Raw genomic sequence first — 26,057 nt, 5'->3', positions numbered from 1 at the left:
AGGCGGGGTCCGGCGAGCGGAGCGCCGCTGCCCGGAGGCCGCCCGGGGGTCCGCGGAGCGCCGAGCCGCGCCGGCCAGGGCCCCCGCAGGCTGCAGGCGCCCGCCGAGCCCGGCCCCCGCCGCCGGGGCTGCCGGGCCCCGCGCAGCGCCCCCCGCCGGACACGGCGCCGCTCAGCGCGCCGAGCCCCCCGCTGCCCGCCGGCTCCCGGGCGCGCAGGGGCGGCAGAGCCCACGGGGCGCTCCGCGGGGCTTCCCCTGCTCCCGCCATGAGCGCAGCGGGACTCCCGGCCCCGGCCGCGCCGCCGCTCGGAACAAAGGCGCCGCGCTGGGGCGGCTCCGCCGGCGCCTCCACCCTCCGCTCGGCCACCGCCGGTACTCGGTCCCGCCGCGGGACAGCCGTGGGGCGGGCCGGGGCCGGCAGTGCCCGTGAGCGCGGGAGCGGGGCAGGGGCCGCCTCGGCCGCCGTGCGGGGGGAGTCGCTGGCCGGGACCGCGTCCGGGGCCGTCAGGGGTTCCACGGCGCGGCTCCGGTGCGGCACGTGCCTCACGCCTGCTTCCCGCCTCCGGCCGCGGCTCCCGTTCTCCTGCCCACGCGGGGGTGGCTGAAGTGTTGGAGCACCGCGCTCCGGCGGCTCCCGGGCAGGCGGGGGAACCTTCCGCACGGAGGGGCTCCCCACACCGGGTGTCACCCGCCGGCCGGGTCTGGCCTGGGAGTACCGCACAAACCACTGGGCCCAGCCGGTGCCCTCACGGCGTCGGTAAACCCTGCCGAACCCTTAAAAACACACGGGACAGATAAATCGCTGCCGGTGTCGGTGTAATCTTGTGCAAACACATTCTGCCTCAGCTTCCCATCTGCTGAAGTGGCTGCATTTTAGAGGTGTTAGGTATCAAAATTTTTAATCAACTGCATTAAAAGTACAATTTTAATAAAGATTTATTCTCCCTATAAGGATAAAAAATGCCCAGCTGTACAGTATTGGGTTTGCTCATGTGCCTGACTTCTAAGTACTTGTCAGTGCTATTTCTTTATGTACCTTCTTGTTAGATGGGTAGTTGATACTTTTCCAGTATTTGAAACACGTTCATGTAAAGGTTAAGATATTGGTATGGCTATTACTTAGTTATGCAAAATGCAGAAGAAAAGTGGAGAAAGTAATTCAATTAATGTTGATTTCTGTCCTTCCCTAGACATCACTTTTATTTGTCCACAGTCTCTTTGCAGCGATCCCAGATGCGCATACCTCAAAGTACAGCACACTGCCAGTATTCTCATGGGATGCACTGCTTGATTCTGTGTAATCTTACTGAAGAGAATATTAGCAAGGTGGGTGTGAGCTTGTCTATATTTGGAGGAAGATGTGCCTTATCTGTGAAGAGATTTGCATTTTGTGTGACAGAGCTTGCTGCAGGCCCAGCTGATTCTCCCAGGGCTGCAGGAGCTTTGTGCACGGCTGCCGTGTAACGGCATGTAGACTGTAATTATGGATGCGCAGATTGATGTCACTGAGTCTGTGAAGATTCCTACGGGGACATTGTCTGCATCAGAAATGGGAGCTGGGAATTCAGATTTAACCCAGTGCTCTACTTGCAAAAAATTATGTCTGTTTTGCTGTTCATCCAAATTCAGCTTTTAACTGGCTCAGGTATTTTGTGAGCAATCTGTGGGAATCCTCTTGGACTCACTTCTAAACTCTCATTGGAAATAGCTGATGGGGTGTCTGAAAGGAACTAATTCACTGGCTCAGGTGCCTGCTACAGCAGCATCCCAAATATTTCCCCAAAATCTACAGAAGTTCTCATTATGACACACAATTCACCACCTGATAAGCCTCACTGCTCATTGCTTGGCCTTAAAATTACTCCAACATTTCTTCCTCTCAAAAGCTGGCATTAATTAAGAAGACTTAGGGGTAGCTAGTTAGCAACCTTCCAATACCTAAGTGGAAGTTACCAAGAAAAGAGACAAAGCTCTTCACAGAAAAGTGTGATGAAAAATCAGACTCATAATTTGAAATGAGCTTCCAACAGGGCAAACCCCAGAATTGCCTGGTCCAAGTTCAGCATTAGACTTGCTTTATGCAAGATGCTGGACTCAAAGGCAAGACCTCTAAAGTCCTTTTGAACTGTAATGATGTTGTCATTCTGAAATAATTTTCTTCTGGAAAAAAGAGACATGTTTAAGGAAATTTAGATTTCAATAGTCTTAGCTTGTAACAGTATTCCAGCATCAGTAGATTCTATCCCCCCACTTGCTATGAGGGAAAAAATACAATAATTCATTTTTCTAAAAGGCCTCTTTTCATGTAAAAACAAATTTAAGTGCTAATTCTACAACCTTGTATATGTTTCACAGCACCAGTGTGATAAACAGGACTGTTTATCAAGGCTGGAGGGAGTTTCTGTCAGGTCTGAGACAATACCAAAAATCCGGGTTTGCTGTTTTGCTGGAGTTACATCCCTGCTCCAGACACATTTGTTCTCCTCCTCCACACCTCCCTTTGTTGGTAGTAGAACTGAACACGTGCATGTTTATAAGTTACACTGAGATGTGCTTTTTATGCTTTTTTAGCCTGGCTTGCTATGCAGCTGATACTACTGTGGGAAAATGTGTTAAGCAGGTCCCTTCTGGCTCTGTCAGAAGCAGAGCATCTCTGCCGACCTGACTGGGCTGTAGCTGTAACTGAAACTCTTCGAGCATGAGTCACTGAAGCCATTTCAGTGCAAACTGCTCTGCCTGCTGGTGAATGCTGCATCTGTTCTGGTGATGCAAACCAGGCCCCACCAGCACACGTCTGTTTTGTTTCTGCTTTTAATCAGCAAAAATTAGGACTGTCTAAACTTCTGCACTAGCCACTTAGCCACATAATATAAAGTACAAAATACAAAACAGAATCTAATTAATTGTTTATTCATATTTTAACTTCAATCTGAAATGAATACAAAACTGTTTGTAGGAAAAAAGTGCAAAATATATTAGCTTATGAATTGATCCATGAAAGAATATAAGTTTTTATCTGTAGCCCATTACATTAGTTTTCTTCCATATGACACAAGTCTGAGAATGATCATGCCTTTGTCTAGTCACATTGCAAATCACTGGCTGATGAAACACATTTTGCCAAGCTTTGCAAGACGATTTATTAGTGAACTGATCAAAAAATGTCTCAGCTGTACAAAGGCCACTCTAGTGTCATATCTATACTGGAACAAAATTTTTGAAGTTCAAAGCAAGCTCTTAGTTATGAAACCTAGTGAGACTAATTTATTTTTTTGGGTGCATATTTATTTTTTCAGCTTACATCTTAAACATGTATATGCTGAAGTATCTCAGAAAAAGCAGCTTTCATGCAGTCAGATACTCTTGCCAACGACTCAAGACTTAAAAAGTTAAAACCTACAATTTTCCATTAGTTTTAAACTAAAATTTTATATCAAATATATCAAAATTAATTAGTACCTAAAGAATTAAAATATAAAGATGATATTGATTATCTAGGAACTTAAGTTTAATTATTGTATTTACAGCTATATATACACCAAATAACAAAAGTTTTGACAAGCAATCCAGTGTGTGTGTATATGCATTAAAAAACCTCATTTGATCTTCAAGTCACCAAGACAGATAAAACCTCTCTGATAAGTAAAAGGGAACTTTCAGTTTGCCTTGTTAATTGCAATATAATACCTTTTGAAAAGGGACAAATGCTTGAGTAACCTTTGCAGGCTTCTCTGCAAAATGGACTTCTGCTTACAGAGGTGGTCGCCTGTTGAGCAATGAACAGTGAAATGGGGACACTCTGTGGGGAAAGGAAAGAAATGCAATTTCTACTCTTTCTGGATCATCGTCTTGAATCCTTTGCATTTTCCTGTTTATTGTGGTCTGATGAAAAGAAGGGAAGCATTTAATTCCTGCACTTCATTGCTTACAAAATGCAAAATGAAAAAAAAAAAAAAAGAAAAATGGCAAACATTGTTAGAAAATGTAGCAAAAACACTCCACAATGAAATCTCTTCTGCCATCCTAGGAGAGGAGATAACAAATCCATCTTCATTCCCTCTTTTGTTTATTGTGCCACTAAAGTAGGGAAGAACACAAAAACAGATAACTAAATATGCCTAAGTACACCGTGACCTAGTTACATAGATGCTGCACTCACCCATTGCATCTGAGAGAAGCCTCCCTAATCCCCAGGCTAAAATTCACATGAAATCCAGGATTTCAAGAAAAGAATGTAGAATTATTTAAAAGATATGCACTATCTGTCTCCAAACACCAAACTGGATTAAATTACTTGGCATGTATTATGTTTAGTGGGGACAATTCCAAAGCAGAAATTTAGAGGCAGAGGTTTTAGGATGCTATACAGCTGTTCCTCTGGGGATCCTGTCATTTTCTTATCTGCAACTGCGGGGCTGGGCTGTACGTTTTGGCCCAGTTGAGCTACAGAAAAGAAACATCATCATAAACTCTTAAAACCTCATTGAATGCTAAACTAAGTTGCAGAGTGCTCCTATTAAAAGGCTGTTTCCAGTCATCCCCACTTGGGCTGAGACTGAAGCCCAGGCTGTGGCAGCAGCCAGCACTGCTGGGTGCCAGGGTTTCACCCCTGGCCTGTGCCCAACAGCCCAGCATGGACGTGGCCTCTGAGCCTTTCCCAGCTCAGGTGAATCCTGGGATTGTCAGATGTGCTACAATGGCTTCTGACACCCTGACCTTCCCCACTGATTTTATTCTATCCTGACTACACCACAGAGATGGAGAAGCAGTTTATAAAAAATGAGAGTGCTTTCCTCTTTAATATAGCCATTTTTCTGTAAAGTGTTTTAAAAGCCAGAATTCTTCCTATTATGAACTAGGGATTGTCTTGCTTTTGATTTATCAGAAGAATTTTAATTGAAATACTTAGAAACTCAAGCCTGGGGTTTACTTATCCTTTGAAGCTGGGAAATCTCAATCTCAAGGGATTCATTCTGCCTTGACTGTGGGTTTTGTGTAAAGCAAAGCCAGATTGTTTTATTTGGTAGAGCCCAAGAAAGCTGTTACTGACTTTTAAATATTCAGGACCTATTCCAAAGCAGGATGGTTGCTAACATGAATAATTTTAATGGAATTTTTTTATTATTATTATTTTACAGTCTGTGCTGTAAACTATCTTACTTCCAACTTCAGTTGTATAACCTATCATAAGGAAGGCTATGAGCAAGTAGTTCAGTGGGATTGTTTTATGCTATTGTGTCTGTAAACTGCAAAAAGTGAGGAGGCAGCAGAGATTGAGGTCTGTCACCCACCTCCTGGTGATAGTTTTCAGCAAACCAGGGGGAATTAATCTCCTAGACCAGCTCACCAAACTGCAAATTGTTAAAAGGCTGTAGTGAGCTGCAGTGTATGCAACACTTTTCCTGCTTTCATGTGGTGCAATAGCCTGGCAGCCCAGCCAGAAATCTGCGGCTTTACTCAAGAAAATCTTTTTTTCCCAGTGTATTGCTATGCAGATAAAAGGAAATTCAAAACCATTCTATTAACAGGAGCTCTGGGGAGTCCCCATTTTATTTCCAGCTAAAGTAGAATCCAGTGTTTTAGGCAGTGATTTAAAATGTCCCACAGAGTATAATAGGAAACATTATCCTCCATTGCCCATAAAAATTTACTTTCACCCTTCAAAACTGTGGATAATTACAGTATCCAGCACCCCTGAACCCACCTGGAACTGTGGTCAGATTCCAGTGATGCTTGAGTCATCTCTCCAGAGAAACCCTGAGGAACTTGGGCCACTTGGCAGCACTGCCAGAAAACCATCTCAGCTCATTCTTGCAGGGCCCCCAGAGCCACCAGGACGGGCAGGAATATCTCAGAGGTCAGAGCCCAGGCCTCTGCTGGCAGCCAGGGGGGATCCTATGGACTAGGGATATCCATGAAAAACATCTCTGTCACTGAGCACAGCTAGATACTGAATTATTTCTATTTTCTGTATGTTTTAAAGGTGCTTTCCTGTGTAAATAGAATTTAAATAAAGCTTACACTCTTCTTTCAGGTAGAAACAATTTGATCTCTCCTTGCCAAATCTGAATGTGTTTACCTGGGGCTCTAACATGAAAGTATGTGAAGAGAGAGGGGCTCAAATCCCATCTTCTTTGCTGTGTGGGGAGGGAAAGATGAAGCCTCAATTATCAGTTATAGAAAGAGCAGGGCCCTAACATGGCCAGCAGCAACATCAGCACCTGCAGCTTCTCTCTGACTGACAAAGGATATGCTTTACTGTCCAGCAAGCAATACTGAGCCGTGCAGAGGAAGGAAGAAGGGAAAACAGGCTGGGCTGCACAGTGCCAACATGTATCAGAAATAAGATAAAGCACAGTTCAAGCCTACAGGTAACAAATGTTTATGCATCCCCAAACAGAAAACCCAACTGGATTTACTTGTATATATTCAGAGAAGTAACTTCAATAAATGAAAGGAAAGCAGAGGTCTTTTTTCATATATAACAAGATGTGAAGTCTGGCTTCAGGTGCAAATGAAATTCTTAGCCAAGCTGGCCTTCATATTCCAAGGTATTGATCCCTTTAGCCAAAAACCAGACAAGTTAAGACTGTACATTGTCCCTGATAAACTAAACAAAGCGATGGCAATGCTGTCACCTGAAGGAATGTGGCCATTCAGTGCAGGTGGCCCACAGCACTCACCTGCCTGTAGCTCAGACATTCAGGTTGGTGGCAGACTGCAGGCAGGTAGCACAGCATCAGATCCCAAACCAGGGCTGCTTCTAAGCTTTTCTTTGCAATAGGAACTCCTTGGAAGATGGAGCTTTACTGTTTAGTTATTGCTACTGAGAACAAGGATTCTGGACTGTAAAATGAACCTGGGACATAACTGGAAACTGCAGATGGTTCCTGTTCTTACCTAGAGAAAGAGCAACATCTCTGGTGGATTGCACTGGTAGAGCATTTGTATCACTGCACAGTCCAAGACTGACTGTTCTCTAGTTATTTGAAATTGTTATCTTTTAAAATGTAATTTATTTACTCTATTTAGGATTTATTAATTTTTTACAAATACTCTCTTAAAATACTTGATAATATTTTCAGCATTGGTCTGATTTTCTCAATTATCTCTCAATAACTATATTTCAGTGCTCCTATATTTGAACATAAGGAATAAAGACTTTTGGATTAGAGTTGGTTTTATAAATAATCTCCACAGCTGGTGCTCTAAAACTCCCAGGGATAGATGTCATATAAGCTAGGAAGAACTGGTCTATAAGCAGACTCTGCAGGTAGGAACAGCTGTGATTCATAAAGAAGCATGATGAGGCTTTTGGGATTTCCTTTGTCTTCTGAGAATTCAAAAGGAAAGAGACTTCGTGGTTCTACTGCAGAATTCAAGCATCCCAAGTGATCAGCAGGAGACACTGACAAAGCAGAGAAGCTCTGACTGCCAGGGGTGTTCACAGTGTGCCCTCTCTTAGGGACACCCAGAAGTGACAGGGCCCATGCTCTTACAGATGGTCAGAATAAGATGTATTCAGAAAGAGTCATTTCCTGGACATGGAAAAAAGTTAGCAGACATTTATTTCAAATCTTCCATTCCCAATACTGTGATTTCAAAGCTTCAAAATACCTGTGGATATCTTCCCTTCTCCATTAAATATACCCAGTGCCAGTAAAGAATTCATATCTTTTAGGGAACAACATAGACAAAAACTGAAGTCAAATGTGCCAAGTATTGCAAGATTCCATTTCCACTGATGTTTTGATTTTAGTCTCCCTAGAGACCCTGTAAATGACAGCAGTAATTTCAGTGGTTTCATTTCCAGTAGTTTGCATGGGCACCACTACTCTAAATCCAGCTCTGAACTGCCCAGCCACGTTCTCGTTGCTCTCAGGTGCCAATCAGTGATCAACCTGCCAGAACAGAAAGCACGGAATCCCTCCAGAATGCACCTTCCTCATTAACTGAACTTGACTGACTTCCATCTAGCATGCAGTCCTTTGTCAGAGCAGCAGTTTGCCTCCTGACCAGCAGCAGCTGCATTTTCAGTCTTGTCATACATTGAACATGGGGTTCCACAGGTGTAAATGTGCTGGGGAAACTCAGCAGTGCAGCTTTGTCAGCAGCTTTCCAGGCTTTGGAGAGCAACTGCACTGAGAACCACCTGTTTCACAGCCCATGAAAATAAAGCAGAACAGAGACCTTGCATGGGTGTTCAGCAGTGGGTGGGAAACAATTCCAGGTATATAAGTGATAAATGAATACATGGTTGGGGAAGTCCTATGAAATTCAATTATAAGTTCAGTTTACTGTCTACCTCTTTTTATGACTTCAAGTGCCAACAATACCCTATCTGCTCAGCCTGAAATGAGGAGCTGCAGTTTTTATCTTCCTTGTTTTGAGCCACTCCTCAGAGACACTGAAAATAAAATATCAAGTAACACCTTTTACCTTTACTAAGGAAAACTTTTATTTCAACTGTGCAATCAATCAGTATTTAGACAGCAGTTTCATAAACATTTGGCATTTAAACTTCTATTATTTTTTGGCATGACCTTGGGGTAGTATATAAACAACCCTCGAGGGGAAAAATGAACCAACACACTAGGTAACATTTACTAGAATGCTAGAAAAAGAAAAACAAATCCACATTATTAAACAAAATAGTTTTTAAAAGACATTAAAAAGTTACATTCAAATCAGGGCAAACATTAGCTTCCCTCATGCAATGGAATTCATGGAGCTGATCCCCTGAGACAAATATAAAATTAATACAATTCAGCTCCATCCTCCATTAGCCAGTCAGCCATTGCTGCCCTTAGAAGAAAATGGCACACAGAGTGAAAGGATCCAGACCACCACAATGTCAGATACACACCTGGCTCCTACACTGGCAAGTCATTCACAACTTAAAAAAAAAAAAAAAGAAGCCAAACAATCAAAAAGAAACATTTGTATAAATCAGTTTTTCATATACAGTTAGTCTTCACTGAAAACACACCAGGCAGATGCAATGTGAGTATATGCAACTATGAAAAGCTGAAAACTTCTTGTTTTTGAAGGAGCCCTATGGAACCAGAGGGCCCAACACAGCAAAGCCTTAAGCATGTTTTTATATCCCTTTTGAGTCAGTCCGGAGTGGGCTCAGCATAACTCTAGAGGAATGTCAAAGAAATGAACTTACATTTGAGCCAAACTGAATTTGTGTTCTTTTCTCTGTCAACAGAAAGTGATCTGGACTTGTATTGAAGAACTGTGCTTTCTGAAACACATGTACCAAAATGCTACATAGAATTATTGTAGCAAGGTGCTCAGTATTTCCTGCAGACAGGAATCCCTCTGCTCTAGAGGCTGCCTACCATTAGCAGAGCTGCAGCAACTGGCAAGGTGTAACAATTGCTCAAGCTAAGAACTACTACCACCTTAGCCAATTACTAAGTGTAATTCTGCTTTCAGTTTTATGGGAATAATGTCAGCAGTTAATTGATTTCCGTGAAATACCACCAGCATTACACCTGGGCAACTCTCTCTGGTTGCCATGAATGGGATTTTGGGCTAAACACGGAGTGCCCTCCAAAACCTACCAATGTTCCCCATGTTAGGAGATGGAATTTTCCCTGCACGAACTTCATTAAATGAGCAAAAATTCCGAAAATGAACAAAAGCTCAGAGTTTGCTCTAAGTAACATTTTGCTGAGAGCCAGCAATACCTATGCTTGTGTACACCCAGGCTGCAGCAAATGAGAAGCCATTCAAGTTGACTTGACTGGCAATGAAAAAGAGGCAAACTGACTTGAAATACCAGTGTTTACTACAGGCTAATACCAGATGCATGGAGAGTTCTAAGACTTCTGTCCTTCTAAAATAATAGTAGTGTGAAAATTTAAAAAACAAACAGAAACTTATTTTGTTTGTCCAGACTATGCAAACTGAAGTGCAAATTAATTCTCCCATTGGCTTAAAAAGAAATAGGATGAGGACCCTGATTTGAATAAGACAAATAAGATGAAGCTCTTATCAAAAGTTTGGGATTAAACCCAGAGAAGGAATAACTATAAGAATAATTAAAAACAGGCCAAGCAATCTTTTGATACCTTTTCTGTTAAAAATATAATCAGTTATCCAAAAAATGGAGAATTAATATAGGAAATTACTGAAAGTGATATGTGGATTTTCCAGGTTTCTCTTACAAAAGTAGAGCTATGAAAAAGTAACCAAGTGCTGTGCCCTGTCCGGCACAGCACACACGTTCCCAGTCCTGGCTGGCTCCTGAGAGATGGCAGTGCTTTGTATTTGTTAAACATGAAGGAAGCACACAAGTGTGGCTGTGAGCAGATTGAGCATTTAGTTTGGACTCCAGACCTTGCTGTGGCACTGAAGGGCAGATCCTCTCTTACAAACACTGTCACCATGGTAAGTCAGTTTTCAGGTTCTCTCTGTGAGTTTTGATGCTTTTCAAGTCACATCAAGGGTAACATTTTTGCTTTTTTTTATAAACACAAGGGTTGCACATACACTCATTGCACCTACCATGGCCCCTTAGTTCTTACAACACTTAAACAAAATCAATTCACATAGTGTAACACTAAATTCCACATTTGTGTTCATCTTCCAGAACATATTTAGCAAAATTCATAATTAAGAAATTATATTTTTTTCTCCAGGACCCAGTTTCTACAGACATAACCTAGAAGAAAAACCTGGAAAACCTGAAACCAGTCTGCCTGCTGTGTTCTGCCAGCTCTTTCTAGGCAAATGGAATGAACAAAGGGAAAAACTCACTCCCTTAGACAGCCATGGGTAGAGACTTTGAAAAAAATTATCATCTGTAAGATCATATTTATAATTACATGCATTGCCTTCAAGGCTATGAAGCATTTAAACTTTTTAATTTTGCACTGTTGCAATTATGAAGGATTGATTCTGCTATTAAATTCAATAGAGACATTATCAATTTCTACAATCTTTCTGGATATTCCTTTGCTTACCTTATTGGTGTTTTCAATCATAAGACAAATTTTCTCTCACAGAATCTTGTGATATATTAGTACTAAGCCATGAATTTTGAGGAGAGGATTTTTGTTCTCTAGGAATCATGACTGTGCCAAGGGGAAGCACATGAATGTAGACTGGGTTCTGGAGAAATGTTTTATATTTGGTTAACATAAAAATAAAGAAAAAGACAGAATAATTAATGCCTAACTAAGCTTTCCTATACGCTGAGGTAACCTTTAATATCTTTGGTTTTCTTTATTTGCTGATAAGAAGTACCTTGATAAAACATTAAGTGATGAATCCAGCTCTGGACATACTGCTCTCTAATACAGCGAGTATTTTCAACTCTTTGGCTATTGAACTTCAAGCACCTATATCAGATTGGCAGATTTTATTTGAAGCCTGTTTCTCTCAGATTATCCATAGGTTAAACTACAGAATGAGTCTTTGGAAAGAAGAGTTTAGGATTTATAGTATTTACCTGTAACAAGGATCATTAAATTATACCCCATTGCCAGTACTTACAGCAAACAAGTCTTTGGAGAAGCAGTTACCATCTGCATATCAGCTCTTTCTGAATGCAACTAACACAAGAGGCTACTCTGAAAGATGAAGTGTGAAACTTCATGCTACAGTTAACACATTCTTACTCTAGTTTTGATTAATTCACACTCTACCTAACTAAAAACAGTACTCTGCTGTACACTACACATTCTGCCTGACAAGACCGAAAATAAATCTTTGGTGAAAAGTTTTCTTTTTCTTCAGCAAGTAGTAAAAAAACTGTTTAAAAATATTTTTCTTAATACTGTACTGTTCATCAACTACAAGCTGGAGAAAAAAAATACACTTGGAATTCTTTGGAGATATCTGCTGGCATTTTAACTTTCTTTAAAGGCTCTTGTAACAACAAGGTAGTTAAAATTGTTGAATACAACTCACCTCTGCAATCGGCTACTACAATCAAGAAGTCCTATTGGGTTTTGTTAGTAACTACTTATACAATAAAATGTATTCAGCTCTTCAAACCTATAGCTTTTTAACTAGTTCAATTCCTTTTGGATAATATGTGGCTTCCTTCTCCTCCACAGAAAAGTCTTTGGTACAAGATCATTCTTCAAGCATTTGAATGGCCACTGGTGAGTGTGTACTGTGTGCTGCAGGACTGGCAACAGCTCCAGGGGAAAGAACTCCAGGAGCCAGAGCCCAATCCCTCAGCACAATCCAGCCATGAGAGTAGGGCTTACCCACAACTTCTGACCACCTACTGATACTGAGGAGCAACACAGGAGTCAGCCTGGCACACCTGGAGGTGACATCTCAGCCCCAGTACCATCAGTGGGAGTTCTGACAGACTTAAATAGAGCCAAGAGTTCCTATGGTTGATTTCTCACAACATTATATTTTAAACAATTTTTAAAAGTAAAAACATATGCCTAATTTTTTTTTCTTTTCCTTTCTTTCTTATTTTTTTTAAAGTAGAATAGGGAAAGAGAAGGAGTGAGAAAAGGACTGGATATAGATACAGGCAAGTTTATAACATTGGATGATTCCAGCCTCCCCCCTGTCTCTCGCTCTCTCCTATTAAAACACAAAATGATACCCTGTCAGTTTGCTCCACGTTTCCGTGAGGCAGCTTAAAAGTAACAAACTGTTCCCTGAGTACAGGAAAAAACAACAACAACAAAATCCAAAAAAACACTAGAATCATTTTTAAAGGAGGTAGTATAAAACAGGAATTGCATGGGTTCGAGGCAGTAGCAGTACTCACCTCTTTCAACAGACTCTTCAACTAAAGCTCTGGCTTTTTTATTTCTCATGGTAGCCTAATCAGAGTTTTAGATTGGCATATAGGTAAAGTCACTCCCTGAGCTAAAATTCCTGGCTAATAGCACACTAGGTGAAGGCAAGGAGCAGGTTTGCATCCTAACAACAGTTCTGAGACATACTACAATGCTAGCACTGCTTATCAGCACTCAAAGATGGGTAAAAATGAACTATAAACTCATGTTACAGCTTATTTAAAATATCTAAGAAGCATTTAAGGCATCTTTCTGTACTCCAAAGGAACTTTATGAATGCTAAAAAGGAATAAGGCAAATCAGTAATTTCTTAATATATAATGCAAGGCACCACTGCTAAGAAGTACTGTGATACTGGAATACTCAGCATTGTTATCTATTCCATAACTCTCAGGCAAAAAGCCAAGATGTTTGAAAATGCTGAGTACTTCTTCATTTTGCTATGATTTTTAGCCTTAACTGTGAATACAGGGGCAATATCTGTCACACTGGGGAATCCAGCATGTCCCAGAGCCCCAGGGATACAGCATATGTGCTGTCAGCAGCTGCTGGCACGGGGTTCTGAGGAAAGGCACTGTCCTAGGCTTACTGAGGGTCTACGAAATCAAGAGGTACAAAAGATTTCATGTGGCTGTATATGTGGAAGTCCCAGTTCTCCCAGTTTATAACATACACTGTGTCAACCACATGAAATTGTAATATTTTATACTCTGAGGTTTCCTTCTTTTAAAAGACAGAGCTTCAGCTAAACAATCTTGTCCACCAACCTATACAACTCCCTGATCACTGAGTACACACACACAAACACACACACACACACACACACACACACACACACACACTCTCTCTCTCTACACACCACTTGGGGCAGGGAAATGAAAACAAAAAACCCCAAAATAAAACAACACTACTAGGAAGTATCATCATTTCCATAGCTGAGACCAACTAGAACACAAATGAGGTAAAGCAGTCGTCATTGAGAGTTCACCTCTCGGCAAACTGAGGTAGATAGCAAAAGGGCCAACAGCCTTCCCTTTGCTCCAGTGACATATTTTTAACCTTCGGCAGAAATCTTCACTCCTTTCACATTTTTTGACCGCCGAACATTCAAAATGAGTGAGCTTTAAAACAACAAACCAAAACATAGGAAAAAAAAAAACAACCCAACATTCAACAGAGCTATGGATCACCTGCTAGGTCAGCCCGGCTTTCCACAGCGCAACTTTGGCTCCCTGTTCATTGTCCTTCGAACAGACACAGCTGCGGCCGCGGGGCTCAGTCGGGCCCGGCGGGGAGGCCCTGCCCAGGCCGGGGGGCTCTGCTGCCCTGAGGGCTGCCCGCGGCCGAGTCCCGGCTGGCCAGAGGGCTGCTGCCCGGGGGGGTGCCACCGGGCACCGGGGAGAGGTGAATCTCATCGTTGGACTCGTGCGAGAACCTGCCGGAGTCGCCGGTCTCGTGGCTGCCCTCGCTGTTGGCCGAGTGCTCCGTGTCGGCCGCCGCGCCGAAGGGCCCCGGGAAGCTCGGCTGAGGGCCCGGGGAGCCGGGGGAGCCGGCCCGGCCCAGCAGCACGGCGGGGCCCGGCTGGTATAGACACACGAACCTCCGCTGCGGCTGCACAAGAGCACAGAGAAAAGAGCCTCAGAAAAGATGAGCCATAACTGGGATTTTTTACTGCATTTCCTGGCTCCTATTCCACCAGAATGCTTCTCTCAGGGCTTTCCTAGAGGAGTTTAAAAATAATCAATCTCAAGTCTTGCTTGTACTTTTCCACAGTAGATGAAATAATCCTTCTAGATAAGCATGGCTAATAAAAAATTATTTCACTGGAGAGACGTGGAGAGTATTTTAAAAACACACTTGGTAGAGCTCCCTCCCATCCCCTCGTGCATATTCTTTAAGCATTACTCCTTAGGCAATAGTAAATATTTCTCTTATAGAGGCATCAGAAATAAACAGCTGTTTGTAGAAATATTTTTCAATACAATTTTACAACATGGATATCAAGACTTTCTAATTCTTAAACACACAGGAACATAATACAAGTTAAAATGCAATGAAGAATGGTTATTATGCTCCATAGGTATGAATTTGCATAGTAATGTTCTAGATTTGGTTTAACACTTCCGTTTTCTCAGCCAAATAACAAATATGTCCAGACCAACAATTTCAGAAGCCAGACAGTTCTATTCAGGTTCTCAATTTTCTCAGTATTTTGAGAATATCATCTAGTTTCCCTTTCTTTTTCTTCAGCCAAAAAAATTTTAGCTGCCAGAGTAGAAAAGGATTCTTTCTATCTTAATATTATTTTTGTTTGTAAATACACATTTTATTTGTGTTTGTATTTAGAGTCTCTGCAGAAGTAGTTAATGCAATGCAAAGTACACAGAAATCTTTCTGCTCACAGATACAAAGGAAAAGGCAAGTAAGCAGTCAGTTAACAGTAGAGCTACAGGGTCTGCCTACTGTAAAGAGTCACAGTGTCCTCACAGCAATATCTGTCAGGAAATGGAATTTCTGTCAGACTTTAGTATGGTGAGATAGAACACCATCAACCTTACACAACTGAAACTATCCAATTAATACTAAGACCACTAAATATGTTTTTCCCTGAACAGAAAACTATGTATCTTCCTTTGCAAAGAGAGTATTACAGTAAAGATTTTGCATCTCTGCCCATTAAAGCAATTACCTCTTCAGTCTTTGCCTTCTTAGCATCTTGGAAGAACAACCACCTTTTCTTGCCATTAGTCTTTGTGACAGGCCCATAGCTGTTAATAATCAGATCAGATCCTCCCTACAACAGAGGAAAATGCAGACATTTATTTTAACAAAGTAAATTTCTAAGATACTTGAAAATATTTTTCTATTCCTATCTATTGGTTCCATACCAAAAATGAAGACAAATGAAGCCTCAGTAGTGAGTCACATTTATGTGGTCTGGTACACTTCTGCTCAGGACAAGAACAGACCCACTAAATCTGGCAAGCTTTCTGTCCAGACCCAAAGCTGCAGGACTGCATGCACACAGAAAATATTCCAGCTCCTGCTCTAGCTCTTAGAATGAGGCCATTCCTAGCAGTGTCTGTGCCTCTGCTGGGTCCATTTCCATGTCTCAGCTCTCACACACCTCCTCAGGGAGCAGCTGCACTCCCATTTGCAGTGTGAACAGAACAAGCCTGAGCACAGTCTGGCTGCATGTGGAAAGAAGGCCACTGTGGTGGTGTCACAGTGCACTCCTGGACTGAAGGTTCTGCACATCCACAGGTACATTCTGCCACCCAGGCTAATTGATAATGTGACTGAGCATGAGTTTATAAACTGCAACATTGTCTTACCAGTAAATATAGGGAAAAATACTTTTCTGAGCACCTGCTTAGTGCCATAGTTGACTAGACTGTGCACAGGCACTGACTGAGCCAGGTGCTGACAGGAACTCTCACTTTTCTCCTGGGATCAGCAGAAGCCACAGAGCAGCCCCGAGTCTGTGGAGCCTTTTTATCCTTTGATGCTGTGCCAGGGCCAAACTCTGCAATCTGCAGAGCACAGCTGAAGACAAGTGTACTCAACTAGATCTCCAGCTGAACTTGCAGATAAGTCTTGAAAATCTGAGCCTGGATTGCCAACTTTGTGCTTGTCCCATTAATAAAACAGCCTCCTGGAGCTTCATAGGATATATATTTTACTTTCGATAAGGGCTCTGACATTATAACAATACATTCTAAAGAAAGATTTCTGACCTGGGAGTTAGCAAAACTCACAGTACCTTAGCATCAATGAAGCTGTTTCCCACTATCATTGGCAATAAGGATTCTTCATTCTCTGCAATTCCTTCAATATTCTTCTCCACCTCATTAGGGCTGGGTAATGAGATGCTGGTATGTGACAGCTGGTCAGTGCTTTGCTGCACAGCCTTAGGAGCAGATGCTTTCCTACACAATGTTAAGGAGGAATAAAATTGACCCACAGGAATACAATACAAAAAAAAATCAAGGATAAACTTCAAAGCTCTTATTAATCAAGTAATCCTGGTATATTCTTGGCATTTACATTTTGTTATATGATACTCCTAAGTCACATGGAGTTTAAATGTTATTGCTTGTGATAAAAATAACATCTGCTTCCAGTTAATCATACACAGTAGGCTACAAGCTTATGTGCAGACAGGAATTGTCATGATTAGTAATATTACTTCGAGGAAGTAACCACTAATGACATTAAGACCTTTCTACCATACTACACAGAGACTGTCTCCAGTCCATATTTTTTCCTGCATGTAAGCTAAAAAAGCCCTTGTTACTGGAAAACACTTTCAGTGAGTTTTTTAATTTATTATTTCAGGCGACTTATATTTGTTCTGACCACAAAGTTTTGGGCAGAGTCACTGGGCCAGTTCATACCCTTTAGCAGCTGATGAGAGACATAGATGGTGACTTGCACCACTGCAAAGAAACTGCATCATGGAACTGCTTTAAAATCTGCATCATGGAACTCCTTTATGTCAGAGTTCCTCTTGTCCAGCAGCACCAGGGGGGTTAAAGCCTTGCCAGCCAGGTGTGGGCAGGCTGGAGGGCTCAGCAGGAGGAGCAGATGATGAACAGCAGCATGCTTATCTGACCCAAACTGGGGGTTCAGCTGCAAACATGCCTCAGACTGAGTTGTCAAAGCACCAGCACTCTGTGGGTTCTTCCTCCTTTTCATAGGAGAAGGGGCTCAGGCAGAGTAGGAAGAGCCAACAAAGTGCTTTGTTTCCAACACTGGTAGAAGCAGGTGAAGAGACAGAGTACTCCAGAGAACTCTTGGAGGAGAAGGCATCTCCAAGAGTGAGTGCAATGAAAAAGAGCTCAGTCTTTGAGAACAAAAACATACCTGGCTTTACCGCGATAAATTAAGATCAGGATGCAGATAAGGATGCAGGTCAAGGCTATGCAAACCCCAACAACAATGCCAGTCATTGATTTCTGGTCCAGATGGTAATAGTCAGAATAAGCTGTATCAAAAAGGAACACAGAAAGGCTCAGTAAATAAGAAGAGTTAACCCCTGCTCCCTCTGTCAGGAAATTAATAGGGTTACAGTTACAACCACAGAGACAAATGCTTCCTTCTAATGAGATTTCCAGGCCTTCTCTGTCATACATTTTTATACCTTTGAAAATAAAACTTGTAGACCAGAGGAGTGTCTGGTCAGTGCAGTCCTGGGAGGGGAGGAAGAGGACAGACCCAGTGCTACTGGTACAGATAAAAGACTTAAAGGAAATGCCTTAGAAGACTGGCTGCAAAGTTACTGATGTAAAATTCAAACCAGTTATGTATTCTCATTTGAAAGGGAAACTTTCCATTTCTGAGCAAGAGAATTAGACCAGTTCTGAGTTGAACTGAGAGGAAAATTCCAAAATTGTTTCATTTAGAAGAAGAAAATGCTACACTGTTAGGACTGCCTCACATAAAACAGAATGGTTTACCCAGAAAGCGGTTACAGCTAAAACAAACAGGGATCTTTTCTACCCAGTACTTGTGACAGAATAATCAAAACATTGCTCCTGACCTGTGGAATCTCCAGAATCCAAGCGTTTAGGTCTCTGGTTAGACTCTGATGTCTCCTTTGGCAGGACAGCAAATTCCACTGCATTTGAGAAGGGTCCCTCTCCCACTTCATTGGAGGCTGCTATTTTAACCAAGTAGATGTTTCCTGCTACAAGGTTTTCCAGCAAAGCCATGGTCATTGCTCCTAGGAAAAGATACAATAAACAGTTCCAGTTTGACAAAGTTTTGGGGAAAGACTCAGATTTAGACATTGGGACCTACACTTTTTTCCCAATAGCACCTCTAAATCTTGCTTGAGGATTGTGACCACTTTGATACGTTCTACCCTGCATATACAAGCTACAGAATGAACACTGGATTTGCCTTCTCATCCCTGGTTTCCTTTCTCTCCATTCTATTTGAACATAGGACACTGTGAAGTGCCAGTATAGTTCCAAACCAAGATTCAAGTACTGGCTGTGGCACACAGCACACCAACCCTAAATCTAGCAGAGCTGCATTTCAGTGTGACAGCCTTTATGTTGTGATCCTATCTGCAAGGAGATGCACCCAGCATTAACCAGACTCTCAGGCAGAGAAACCAGAACATTAAACGTCTCTCATATAGAACACGTGCCTCTCCTCTATCTACTGTACCATGAATGTGAATGAAAATTGACATAACAAAAGAATCCAGGTTCAGTTTATCAAATTTCAGGTCTAGTTAAATGAACAGGAAGCTCTGCAAGAGTACCTTATACCATGATTTTAAAATAAAATTAAACCCTATTTAGATCTGTGTCGGTTTCCTTGATTACTTTGCATCTAAACTGTGCTACTAAGAATATTACAGAAAATGTCTTTTTCGTATGCTAGGGATTCATTTCTTAACGTCCCTGAAGGCAGGAAAAAAGATTAAGCACATAAATAGGATTCACTAGCATTGTCCTTAGACAGGCAAAACTCCTATCAAAGTCAATGAGAGCTTTGCCTGCCCAGGGACTGCAACTACTGCTCAGAATTCCAATTCATTTCTAAAATGCCTGTGTTTCTTGCTACCACAGAACTAGGCTGCTTTTATTTCCCTACAGTGGCAGTTACAGCACTAAATCTATCTCTTTGCTTTCACATATTCCATTTACTTTCTCAGACTGAAGTCAAAATTTTAACTTTTTTAATCAGTTTGAGAAGTCAAAATTTATAGTATCATGGGAGCCTATAAAATATAAGGTTGTTTTGTTGACAGAAAAGATTATACATTTGGCAAAAAGGAAGTTACTGCAAAAGCTGTTTCAGTTCTTCCATAAATAAAACCCCATTAGCTGAAAGCATTTGAAGTAAAATGTGAGGTATCTGTAACCAAAGGAGCTGTAATATTTAGCACCAGCCAGGGTGAAAGGTCACATTTCAATATCACAGGCTCCTCGCCACCAGCTCCTTCCCAATCTGCTGCATTGCTAAAGCAAGGGAGCACTTGGTACTGATTTACTGCACGCCAAGTGTGCAAGGGCTGTAACTTCTGATCCACTTGAAGAGAGCTAGGGAAGAAGGGGGAGGTGGCTGGAACATAACTCACATCATCAATCAGCACCAAAATGCAGCTATACTTTCTGATTTTGCCGGGTAAATTAGGGGGTGGATTGGGAGAAAATTTCCTGCATAAACTAAAGCCCATGCTAGGACTTTTGTAAGTGGCAGGGTTGATTTGGGGTTGTTTGGTTTTTTTTATTTGAGGGGATTTCTCTGGAGGTATGAGAATGGAATGGAGCCAAGATTTCACAAATCTTCTGCAGAAGAAGTTCAGCATCAAGACAAAGCAATGCTATTTTTTGCATAAGGTTAACTCATCTAATCAGAATAAATGCATTAAAAAACCCAAACCCTACTTCTATCTCAAATTACCTATGGAAGGACTGTCACAGGACTGATCAGAGTATGTGCCCAATTTTATCTCTACATACTAATTTCCTTTCACAGACTTTTTCATCTATACTTTAACTAAGACCATAACAGATTGTCCTAGTGTGACAAGATGCCTGAATTCCACACCATGCCTCAAACCCCAATATATCTGTCAAAATGCAAAATTTGTGGCTCTAACATTGATGGACACAGTAATACACTGAGATTTACAACTCTCCATTTGCTCATTCCCTCCAACACTCTCAGTATGGGAACACATGAAAATGTTTACTGTTATTGCCATGCTGCCATCGAAATCTCTGGTGAAATACTACCAGAGATGCTGTTCAGTTTCACAGGCATGACTGAGCTGAACAATGCATCTGAAAGCAATTCAGCCACTTTGCTGCATGCAGCAAATACAGTGTATCATCAACAGAATGACAAGATTTAGTCTTCAAATATAAGCTCTCTGTGAATTTAAATCTGCTGGGGATTTTACTTAGTAAAAAATAACAGTAAATTTGTCCTTTAATATAAAAATATCACTGTTTCTACCAACAATTTAGTTGGACAACTTTATTTAAATTACTGTTTCACTGAACAATTTTAATAGTGAAAACCCATGGGCTCAATCTTCCCCTGTAGTTAGACCTGATTGATATTTCAGACTAGTTATTTTTCACAAATTTAGTTTAATAGTCCTTTTCCTGCTACTCTTCACAGCTGCCCATTCTCTTTGAGGCCAGCCTGACAAACTCCATTGTGTTGCAGCAAAGTGGCACTGCCACCTTTCAGAGGGGCTGTTGGTCCTTTGCCCTCTCTTCAGGAGCAGCACAAAGAACAACAGCTCTGAACTAGAACAGCTCACTCTCCATGATGGTGAAATGAATTATCTTCTGTGAGAGCATACTCATTAAGTTTTTAGAATTATCTCCACAGAAAATTTACAGCCTCACTCTCTGCTGATAGTGAAGTTTCCAGCCAGGTAACACAACAGAACAACAAAACAGTAACTCTTCCAGGGCAATGCTCTTAAACAGGCAACTCAAGCACATGACTTTACTCTGTAACACTGAGCTTTCCTCTCTGGTTAAGACATTATTAGAACATTATCTATTCTGAACTACCTCTGTCTATTTTGACCATCAACAGAACAATAAATGCCTTTTACTTTTTTTCTGGCTACAGTAGAAATCTGTTCTTGATTCAGCTCTTCAAATCCCAGTATTATTCAGAAAAGTGCCTACAAAAATTTATACTATGTCTACATTTAATCACAGGGATGTGAGTGCAGTTCACATCAGCATACCCAAGATACTGTGAGATTAGCTGGGGCTCAGCAGTAGAATAGAGCCAGAGAGTTAAATTGAATTTGCAGAGTGATTTACTGGGAGTAGGAGAAAGTTCATTATGCAAACTGAGCTAACTGGATTGGCAGTGATTGACAGAAACCATAAACCCACACAGCCACAGTTAAACATCTCAGAGACTTCACATTTCAAAGAGTGCATTTACAAAATGAAACCATCACAATCATGGTTACAATGAAACTAAGATGGATGTAATTGGATTTTCAAGACATTTTGGTTTTCAGGTACACACTGAGCTCCAAAGCAACACAGAGAGCCCCTTCTCCCCTCACCTTCTGAATATGAACTTGTTTTTTAATACATCTTCCCATGGCAATAATTCTAAACTATTTGGAACTTTCATGTGAACATTTACTTGAATTTATTTCATAATTCATAGTAGTAGTGGAGTCCAAGGTTGCTGAAAGTAACAAAGCATCTTACAAATAGCATCAGTGTTTATGCAGTTCATAGGTTGATGATTTTAGTTTACCTTCTCTGTGCAACACTTGCCATTCCCCAGCAATCCAGGCCTTCCGGGATGCATAGAGGATAGTGTACCGTGTGACAACTGTTTCAGGACCATCAGGTGGCTTCCAGGAAACCAAAGCAGTATTATCCTCTATCAAAGTCACCTTCACTCCTACTGGAGGGCCAGATGGTGCTGTGAGAACAGTAACACAATGCTATTAGGCTAACCCAATTTACATGCAATTAAATTGCTCAGAAAGGAACTGATGTGCAGTCCTAATGGTTACTGCTGCATCCCAGACACCACATTGAAACCCCCACATACTGCTCCTCAGAGACACTCTCCTGTTACCTCTGAGCTACACAATAGCTTAGATTCTGTAAAAGCAAGTTTTGTATTTTTCCCTCATCTCCAGAAAGAAACAATTACTGACAACCTCCCACTTCATTATCCTGCGAACAAGTACCTCTCAAACACTGCTTTGGTGGGAACATGGAACTGCAGGTGTGGATTTTCCCCTACCAAGCTGACAGTAAATCAAACCAGCAGCTAAGGCAGCAGATGTGTAATATTCTTACAGTTTCCAAAACTTCTGGGGTTTAAAATATGTTTTCATAAATGCCGATGAATCAGCCACACCTCTTCAATATATACATATTTTAAGGTATTTATTTAAGTTATTTCTAGTCAGTTGCTGCTAGTAGTGAAAGCATCACACTTTATACAAAAATCAATGCTGATTTAGGTGGATTTTGCAAAATAATTCCATAGTTCCAAAACAAGGATTTCCCTGCTAGCATTTTTCTATGTCTCACCAAGAAGAGCACTACCTGTGTCTCAGAAGAAAGGATTTCCCTCTCCTACACACAGGCCAAAATTAATAAGCACTTTTTCAGGCTATTTGGTTTACAAAATGTTCTTAGGACCACAGAGTCCCTGGTTCCTTACCTTCAGGGAGGGTAGTGTGGTAGACTACAGGACTCCAAGGACTGGAGAGCTGGTCCACATGCAGTCGAACTGCAAATTCATACATGGTTTTTGGCTCAAGACCTTGAACTAACATGTGAGTCTCTGACCTGGACAGATGAAGGAATAAAATGTATTAAACAGCAGCAGTTGACTTGAAGATCCCCAAATCAGATGTCTCGGCCACATGAGTAGATTCCCATGTCAGTTCCACACAGGACAAACCAGTCCAAGTCCAGACACGTGGCACATCTGTGCTGCCTGCCTGGAAACGCAATTGCACCAGCCCTGGAGCTCTCAGAAGGATGCTGTATCTGCTGTCAATTGATGTGAGCTCAACTTTTTATAAATGTTGTTTGAACAGCTGATGCACAAACAATATTATTGGCTGGATCACCAGCAGGTATCCCAAACTCAGCTCTTTCCACACTTGTCCATAGGACTGTGCTTCAAGCTGGAGTTACAAACTGCAACCAGTGTCACAGCCGAGAAGGGACGTGGATCTGCTTCCCAGTTCACACACAGAGGCTATACAGACAACATCCTTTCCACTTTTGGCCTCCACACCTCATGTTTAGGGGATGAGTATGAATGCTCCTTACTGATTTGGTAGCAATATTTAGTAATATACTCATTGCAGAACTGATTCTATTAATTATAATACTGCAGTTTACAATTTGATCAGAAAGTCAGTTGTAGACATTTTACTTTACTTTGATTCTGGGGCAGAGGGAAATCCTTCATATATGCCAGGGTTAATTCTGGATGATAATACCCCATCAAGATTAAATCTCAATTTAAAATGGTCTTACTCTACAGATATTGCTTTATTAAATCTCTTTTAGTATTTTCATCTTCGGTACTGCAGGGGCAGTAACCAGTACTTGCAATAGCCTCATCCAATCACAAAAAGCAGCACTCATTGCTATGCTCCACATGGCACACTAAGAACTTTACATGGTGATTATACTGTGTCTAATCGTTAAGCCGGGAGTTATGCAGCAGCAGATGTGTTCTTGGAAAAGAAAACCATGAATATAAGGATGGAAACTATTTATCCTTTAAGACAGCATTTTTCTTATTTAGGGGCTTGGGTGAACTGAAGTTCTGAGGGAGTTACACACATGGATTCCCTCAGCAGCCCCACAGCCCCCAGCACAGAGCAGTGCTCTGCTCCCACACCACCTGGGCAGAGGCTGAACAGCAACCCAAGGCAGGCCCCCTTCTCTGTTCAGCCATTCTGTGCCTCACACATTACTTCTCTGCAGAGCAAGCAATCCTACTCAGCTTTCCCCTGGCAGGGTGCCACACACTCAGGAACACGGCATTCCCACAATGAAATCCTCAACCCCTCAAAAATTCTCATTTTTGGTCTTAAAGTCAGACACTGGACTAAGTCCCATCTTTGCCCAGACAAGGCACCTATAAAATAGGTATGGTCTTTGGTATAGTTGAAAAAAAAGCTTAGAATTAAATTCAATCTAGACAGCTAAAAAGATATTAAACAATCAAAGAGCTAGCCCAATGACCCAAAACTACCAAGGATCATTGGTAGAGAATGAAGCTGTTCTATGGATAGATCTTAAAAAACCCCTAGCAGCCAATGGGCAAAACACAGAGTCCTCTGAGGGAAATAAAAGTTGTTGCTAGTAAAAGAAAATGAAAAGAGAGCAGGAAGAGTAGAAAGTGAGCGGGAAGGATGTGGAACTGTCAATGCAGGAGTCCAAGGTGCACTCACGTCTGCAGGTAGAGGACCAGGGAGGCGTTCTGCAGCCCCACGGGGTTGCAGCGCACGGTGTAGTTGATGAGCTGGGCAGAGGTGAAGGCAGGCTTGCCCCAGTGCAGGAAGATGGATGAGGAGGTGTTGGCTTTGGCATACAGGTGGTGAGGGGGCGGCGGCGGCGGCACCATGCGGTCACGGACAGCTGGTAAAACAAAACAGCAGCAGGAGTTAATAACTGCACTGGGTACAGATGCTGGTTACAGGAGAGGTCTGAGCCCACAGTTTAGATACAAATCTTCCCTAACCCAGGAGTACCTGGTATTCAGACCCAGGAATCTGGTTAAAGCTATTAGAGATCCCTCCTCACCCAATACGTGTCCAGTATAATTTCTGCAATCCCACTCGTTTATTCAAAAATGAAGTCAAAACTATCAGCAGAGACAAGAGAAAGAGACAAATTGCTCATAAGATATAGATACATCATGTTAGATGATGCAGATAGTTCAGCAAGGGAAGGAAATGTGCTTGGGCTGTCTTCTTTCTTCAGCTGTGCTTCATGAACACAGGGCTCTGTCTCAGTTGCAGTATTTGTCACTGATACGATCGTTCTTGTTCTCTGTTTTACACAGAATTAATTGATTGTTTAAAAGTTAAAAACACAGAGCTGCTGGGACCCCGAGACACCTCAACCCTCAATAAATTCTTCATGCATCTACAATACTTACAGACACATCCTGGAGTGCTGACTGTTTGGTCAGCCTGATAACCTTCTTCCATACTGTTGTACGCCAGCAGCCTTACATGATACTTTCTTCTAGGATCTGCAGAAAGAGCAAAGGAATAATTAAGCTCAAGAAAAAGAAAAAAGAAAGAAAGAAAAAAAGGCTATTTGGACTTCTACAGATAATGAGACAAACTGATGCTCCTGAAAGTTTGTTTCAAAACTTGTTTGCTATGAGCAGTGGACTGGGAGGCCTGGAAGCCTCCCTTTTTCTCCAGCCCTTTGAATTCCCCCAATTCTTTGCTCAGAAACAGTCAGTTATCTCCCAGTGTCACTTGCAATAGCCAAAAGCAAAGGTTTGTAACAGAATCAATGGGAGTAGGACAAATATCACACTTCTATCTGTAACAAAGCCACACCTTCACAGCTACAGAGCTAGATTTAATAGTATGATTCAGCATACTGTTTTCAGACCTTTAATAAAGATTTGTTAACACAAACAGCAGGAGGTCCACAGAGACCAACATCTGTTTCTGGATACACAAGCTGCAAGGAAGCACGGCAGTCAAAGCAATGGCAGGACAGCACCCAGCAAAGAAATGGGAAATGTTTTGGT

The 26,057-nt window shown here is 41.8% G+C and overlaps 1 protein-coding gene across 1 annotated transcript in view; it reads right to left on the bottom strand.

Annotated features, from left to right (window-relative positions):
* Positions 1–14,060: 14,060 nt before the first annotated feature.
* PRTG (protogenin) overlaps positions 14,061–26,057 on the bottom strand; it is a 75,117-nt gene continuing 63,120 nt past the window's right edge. The window contains exons 12-20 of the mRNA XM_030955465.1: positions 25,446–25,541; positions 24,736–24,922; positions 22,980–23,107; positions 22,053–22,223; positions 18,328–18,510; positions 17,652–17,772; positions 16,549–16,714; positions 15,475–15,579; positions 14,061–14,396 (exon numbers count right to left, since the gene is read on the bottom strand). Coding sequence (XP_030811325.1) covers positions 14,061–14,396; positions 15,475–15,579; positions 16,549–16,714; positions 17,652–17,772; positions 18,328–18,510; positions 22,053–22,223; positions 22,980–23,107; positions 24,736–24,922; positions 25,446–25,541 — 1,493 coding nt within the window. The remainder of the gene's footprint in view (positions 14,397–15,474; positions 15,580–16,548; positions 16,715–17,651; positions 17,773–18,327; positions 18,511–22,052; positions 22,224–22,979; positions 23,108–24,735; positions 24,923–25,445; positions 25,542–26,057) is intronic.

This window comes from Camarhynchus parvulus, chromosome 10 (genome assembly GCF_901933205.1).
Source record: "Camarhynchus parvulus chromosome 10, STF_HiC, whole genome shotgun sequence".
Taxonomy (NCBI): domain Eukaryota; kingdom Metazoa; phylum Chordata; class Aves; order Passeriformes; family Thraupidae; genus Camarhynchus; species Camarhynchus parvulus.
The sequence above is the reverse complement of the archived record's forward strand: the minus strand, read 5'-3'. Positions and strand labels throughout refer to the sequence as shown.